This window comes from Trichinella spiralis (genome assembly GCF_000181795.1).
Source record: "Trichinella spiralis strain ISS 195 chromosome Unknown Scfld5954, whole genome shotgun sequence".
Lineage (NCBI taxonomy): Eukaryota > Metazoa > Nematoda > Enoplea > Trichinellida > Trichinellidae > Trichinella > Trichinella spiralis.
The window spans coordinates 442-6,530 of NW_003532893.1; the positions used below are offsets into that span (position 1 = coordinate 442).

Below are 6,089 nucleotides of genomic sequence, written 5' to 3' on the forward strand. Positions count from 1 at the left end.
CCAAAAAGGCACTAACAGGAATTAGTATAGAAAAGAAAGTTGTTCTACACCCTGAAGCGGACAAATTGTGATGATAAATATTGGATCTATGCTGAGGTAAGCGGGATGCTTCAAGGCGGTCCTGGTCTGAAATGGTCCCACTTTTCACCGCGTTTTCTTATTTGTCGTTGACCGCGCTATTTTATTGGGCCGTCAAGGCGTTGTCTTATTGGTATTCCTTGTCTAATTGCTCATTGATTCAAATCTCTCCCTTGTGATTAGCTGTAATATTTTTTCATTTCATTGGTTCAAATATTCCATTTAGGATTACGTCACTTTAATAGTAGTGACGTAATAATAATAGAAATATTTATTATTCCAAAATTTTATTGTTTGTTTGTTTGAAGTTTTGTCATTAATTGAAATTTTGTTTATTTAAATATAATATTTGTGTTGAAGTTATACTTTTTCATGATCAGCATTCCCGAAAATAATTTTAATCATTATTCTATATTTTATTGTACCAAAGTGACGTTATATCAAATGCGATAGTAATAATTCAGAAAAAACAATACAGAAAAGTTTAATAGTGATTTTTATTTTTCACTAGCCAACAGCAGCAGCAACAACAGTAAAGAGCAGCCAACAACAACAACAATAAAAAACAACAGTGAGCGGCATTAACAAAGTAGTTTCAGGGCGATTTCAAAATTACAAATTATTGTTTGTGGATAAAGACTGACCCTTAGGACAGGCGCTTTGTTTATTAAAGCTTGAAAAATAAACTCTTATTTGCCTATATTTTTGCCCGTAGCAACAGACTACTGGCACCAGCTTACTCGCCACAATGGCATGGATGATAAGAAGCTATTGATAAAAACCTTGAATGTACCATCCATATCCCAAGTTTTTATGGTTGCCATCAGTCTATATAAGCCATGTGCTCATCTACCCGGCAATTTTCAACGTGATCTTTTCTATCGATCCCAGTCAGAACTTCTAAATCTGTCCACACTGCACCCCCGCAGCCTTCTTTATCCTATACCAAAATAAAGTAATTGTTAATAACTAGGAACACATGCTGTACATTCAGCACATACTTTTGAATTCCCCCAGCATTTTCTCCGTTTACCGGTATATTTTAATTCAGTGGTTCTCAAAGTGTGGGTCGCAACCCACCAGTGGGTCCCGAGCAGTTTCTGGGTGAGTCGCGTAAAATATTAAAGTACGGGAGTAGTCTTTACGTTCGTTAGGAAAGTATTACTCATCGAAAATTGTTGGCTTTGATTAATTAAGCTTTGATTCAGTTACCGTTAACCTGAGAATCACTAGTTCTGTCTGGTTTTACAGTGAACTGATCTATGTCACGCTAATTTTAATTGGTTGTCGATAACAGTTGCCCTTCTTTGTTGCACATAACTTATAAAAGGTAAGCAAGTAGGCAAATAGGTGAAAATGTGCTTGATTGAACGATCTCGTCGCAGCTTGGTGCGGCGTGCTCAGTATGCTTCTGCACTCTGTCGTAGGTTAAAATGGCTGGCACATTAAGTTATCACAAAGTTGGTTGTTAGTTATCACAAATAAAATATTTTTTAATTTAATAATTTCCGTGCTATGTAAGTAATAAGGTTTTCCCTTTTCAGTAAAATTTAGCCTAGGAATGGATGAGTGGTTGATAAGGAAACCGGTAAAAAGGGAAGTAGCTGAAATGGAGTCTCAAAAAAGTTCCACTGCAGGTGATGTGAATAATAAAAGAAAAACTGATGAAAATGAGTCAGTAAATTTTCAATTGTCAAATCGACGAAAAGTAAAAAGAAAATATTATATTGACTATTTAAAATTTGGATTTACGTGGAATGGTGACCATAAAGATCCACGTCCTCTTTGTGTTATTTGCTATGAAATTCTCGCAAATGAGAGCATGCGACCAAATAGACTACTTTGACATATTGAAACAAAGCACGTGGATCTCAAAGGCAAGCCGCTTCAATTTTTTGAAAGCAAATTAAAGGAATTGAATGCGCCACAGTGTGTACTTTCTCATTTCACCAATGTTAATGAAAAAGCTATGCATGCCTCATATCTTATTAGATTGCGAATTGCACAATCTGGTCAGCCTCACACAATTGGCGAATCTTTAGTACTTCCATCGATAAAGGATGCTGTCGGAGTTCTGTTTGGTGACACGTACTTGAAAGAGATTGAATTAATTCTACTTTCTAACGACACAGTTGCACGCAGAATTGAAGATATGGCGAAATGGGTGAAAGATCAGCTTATTAACAGGATTAAAGGAAGTAAATTTTTTCCCTGCAGCTGGATGAGTCCACGGATAAACAAGGTTTATCCCAATTGATTGTATTTATTGGTTTTGTATGGAACAGTGAACCGCATGAGAATATACTGTTTTGTGAACCAATTATTTGGGGGTACTAGTGAGGAAATATTTGAAACTCTTGACGCTTATGTAAAATGGAAGGAGCTGCACTGGAGGAACTGTGTTGGTATATGTACGGATGGTGCACGGGCAATGTGTGGTAAGAACAGTGGTGTTGTGACACGCATTCTTAAACAAAGTCCTAATGCTTCATGGACTCACTGCAGCATTCATAGAGAAGCATGGGTATCAAAAACTATATCAGACGATTTAAAAAATGTTTTAAACACTGCTGTGAAAATCATCAACTTCATTAAGAGTAAACCGTTACGGTCTCGCTTATTTGAAAAACTGTGCGAAGAGATGGGAAGCTGCCACAAATCTCTTATTTTCCATTCTGAAGTACGTTGGCTGTCAAGGGGTAAAGGGCTAACAAGACTTGTTGAACTCCGCGAAGAAGTTGTAATATTTCTGAAAGGACAAAATGATTACTCGAAAGTATTGCGGGATGAGAAATTCATTCTTAAGCTCACTTATTTGGCAGACATATTTTCGAAATTAAATGAACTAAATTTATATCTACAAGGGATGGACGCAGCTGACATATTTTCAGTACATAAGATAAGATTCAGGGTTTTATGAAGAAACTTTATTTATGGAAAAAATGTTAAAGACGGAAATTATTGTTGTTTCGAGACATTGGCAACTTTCATCGTCGAAAAAGAAGCGACACTAGATGAGAACTTAATTTCTATGATAGTTGCACTTCTAGATTCGTTGAAAGAAAGTTTTGATTATTACTTCAGTGAAGAAATGAAATTCTGTGATAAAAATATCTGTATTGTGAGTCCATTTCAGAGTGATGTTGTGGCTACTGGCATATCCACAAAGGCAGACGAAGAATTAATCGATTTGTCTGAAGATTATTCGTTTAAAATGAGTTTTGATCGTAAGAGATTAATACAGTTTTGGCTATCAGTAGAAAACACATATCCAACTCTTTCCACCGCAGCATTAAAAGTGCTGCTTCCTTTTTCTACTTCGTACATGTGCGAAATTGGATTTTCAGCAATGATTGGAATGAAAACCAAATTACGAAATAAGCTACAAATATCAAATAACTTGCGTCTAAAACTAACACATATTAGTGTGGACGTCGAAGAAGTCATCAGTCAAAACAGAAACAAGCCCATTGTTCGCATACGCCGCATTATGCATCTCACGAATAAACATATACATTATTATTAGATGTATTCATTAAAAAACTGAAAAGTATAAAACTTATATGTTTTACTGAAATATATCCTTGCCTTTTAAGAAATGCATTGCAAGCCGGTGGGTCGCGAAAACTTATCGTAGTCCAAAGTGGGTCGCAGCCCAGAAAAGTTTGAGAACCACTGTTTTAATTTGTACACCCTGCCTTCATACACAAGGGACATACCGCCGCAACAGTTTGTCACAAGAGGATCTAGTTCAACTCACCATGGCGGTCAACTCGCTGCGTGGTCAACTCACCGTGATTATCTCTGTCTGCGGCATAGCTTAAAATCATAGGTTCACTAGCTGAGCATCTTTCTACTGCATTATTTATATTATTATATAATATTGCATTATATATTTCTTCATTCAGGGGCGTTATGCGTTTAATTTATAAAGGGAGGGGGCGGATATAGTATCCAGAAGATTTATCATGCACATGTATTATAATACTTGACAGTTTGACGAGGAACAAAATAATGCCGTTTTTTCATTTAAACAAAACTGGAATCTCAATCACGTGATATGAAAAACATGCAAATTATAATTTTAATTGCATTTCAAACGAACGACACGTTTCGATTCCATTTGAAAATGGACTTGTCTATTATGCGGTAAATATCAATGGAAAAATCAGAATGAATGTACATTAGTGCAAGTGTGTTCAGTCGTTCTTCTGTCATGGCAGTCTGGAAAATGTTTTTTAGATAGTTTAGTGCAGAAAACCTTCGTTCTGCGCTGGCTGAAGCGATTGGGAGAGTGGTAAAAATCTGTAGTAGTACAAACGCGTTTGGGTAATAAGATTTTGGGCACAATGCTGAGGCATAAATAAATAAATCTTATTACGAGTTTTGTTTGTTTGACTAGGTTAACCACGTGGCGAGTTGATCCATTCTGGTCACAAGATGTAGCTCAGAGACATCAGCCATGACGAAAGCAACGAACAGAACAAAGAAATAAAATTTTTTTCTAGCGAAACAAATAAACAGCGAAAGAAAGAACAAGGAGACAATGAATAAGCATGCTTATCTGCTGTCATCAGCCAATGTCCGGATGGTCAAGAATTTTTACGATGCTACGGACGCTTTGTCAAATCAAATCATTGTCTGACCCAGGCAGTGAACCCCGGCTAGTGCGCAATTACTGTGCACGCAGAACAATAGGAACAAAGGCTTGGGCGGCAAATAAAATACAGATTTATCCTTTATGCCTGCCGACGAGGATAATTAGCAATGATTATATCATATACAGGGCTTATACAGGGTTAGAGCAAATGCACATCTGTCATTGAGAAAACCTAAACAGGATTTTAATGAAGTTTTTTCTTGCTCATACTGGGTAGCTCGATATCGTATATGTTTTGCTGGAGTGAAATTCTTGTTGATTTTTCCATTGTATTAAAATCACCTTTACCAACATATGTGATGTGACGAGAAACGCGAACAATATTTCACAAAGGCATATGCGTTTAATCATGCGTAAAATTAAGTGAAATTGCGAGCTAACGCGTAACTTTAGCATTAGTGCCATTTGTAACATGAAAATTGGAAGTGTTGCTACAACATTCCAGATTTTTCAAACAAATTATTCAGTATTTTGACATTACACCTTGAAATTAGCATCAAATTTTGATAAATTTCAACAGGCAACAAATTTATTCACAAACAGTGGGAGCAGATTTATATATCAGGAGGGAAATCTGTACTAGACCATATAGAATATCAGTGACAGTGGGTTTGACTAAGAATCGGTTTATTCAGAACAAACAGTGAGTAACAACAATGATATAGCGAGAGAAAAGAAACGGTTCAGGCGGTATTCGATACGGCGTGTTCCGTGTTAATGTCCCTCCTCAATCCGCACTTGTATTTATCTTTTTCTTGGCGTCACTCCGCATCCGGCGACCTAGATAAAAAAAATGAAAAGCAATTGTAAATCGGCTTGGGCACGCCATCCTTTAGACTGTGCAGCTTAGCCGGAATCTGAACAGGTGCGCTGTCAGTCTCATTTCAATTTGACGCTTTTTCAGCAACTGACCACAAGTGTTGTGACAAATATATTACAGGACGCTGACTTTTTGATGATTTAATTGCCATTCCATTGTTTAACATCAAGAAAAACAAAGGATGCAACTGGCGTCGCGCAATTGATGTTTTCATACCAATAGCACTGCTTTGTTGCCACGGGAATTTTTAGATAGTGATGAGCAGATATTGAGAAAAGATTTCTCAACAATTTCCATGATTAGTACGTCACTACTATTAAACTTACGTAATCCTAAATGGAATATTTGAACTAATAAAATGAAAAAATATTACAGCTAATCACAAGGGAAAGATTTGAATCAATGAGCAATTAGACAAGGAATACCAATAAGACAACGCCTTGACGGCCCAATAAAATAGCGCGATCAACGACCAATAACAAAACGCGGTGAAACTTGGGACCCTTTTGCGGTGAATCTTTTTTTAATTTC

The 6,089-nt window shown here is 36.6% G+C and overlaps 3 protein-coding genes across 3 annotated transcripts; all 3 read left to right on the plus strand.

Moving 5' to 3' along the window:
- The first annotated feature begins 1,434 nt into the window (after positions 1–1,434).
- On the plus strand, positions 1,435–1,924 carry Tsp_12302 (conserved hypothetical protein). The gene is made up of 2 exons (XM_003366470.1): positions 1,435–1,505; positions 1,633–1,924. Exons 1-2 carry the CDS (start codon positions 1,435–1,437, stop codon positions 1,922–1,924), a joined length of 363 nt encoding a protein of 120 aa, XP_003366518.1.
- A 123-nt stretch (positions 1,925–2,047) lies between these two features.
- On the plus strand, positions 2,048–3,092 carry Tsp_12303 (zinc finger protein). Its single transcript, XM_003366471.1, has 3 exons — positions 2,048–2,276; positions 2,364–2,854; positions 3,030–3,092. Exons 1-3 carry the CDS (start codon positions 2,048–2,050, stop codon positions 3,090–3,092), a joined length of 783 nt encoding a protein of 260 aa, XP_003366519.1.
- A 17-nt stretch (positions 3,093–3,109) lies between these two features.
- Positions 3,110–3,604, plus strand: Tsp_12304 (putative zinc finger protein). The gene has a single exon (XM_003366472.1). The coding sequence runs from the start codon at positions 3,110–3,112 to the stop codon at positions 3,602–3,604; it is 495 nt and encodes a 164-aa protein (XP_003366520.1).
- Positions 3,605–6,089: the final 2,485 nt, after the last annotated feature.

Coding starts and splice junctions, on each gene's coding strand:
- Tsp_12303 (XM_003366471.1), top strand. CDS start 2,048: ATGCATGCCTCATATCTTATTAGATTGCGAATTGCACAATCTGGTCAG. Junction 2,277..2,363: donor TATTAACAGGATTAAAGGAA/GTAAATTTTTTC, acceptor TGTATGGAACAG/TGAACCGCATGAGAATATAC. Junction 2,855..3,029: donor GACAAAATGATTACTCGAAA/GTATTGCGGGAT, acceptor AAAATGTTAAAG/ACGGAAATTATTGTTGTTTC.
- Tsp_12302 (XM_003366470.1), top strand. CDS start 1,435: ATGTGCTTGATTGAACGATCTCGTCGCAGCTTGGTGCGGCGTGCTCAG. Junction 1,506..1,632: donor GCTTCTGCACTCTGTCGTAG/GTTAAAATGGCT, acceptor AGTAAAATTTAG/CCTAGGAATGGATGAGTGGT.
- Tsp_12304 (XM_003366472.1), top strand. CDS start 3,110: ATGATAGTTGCACTTCTAGATTCGTTGAAAGAAAGTTTTGATTATTAC.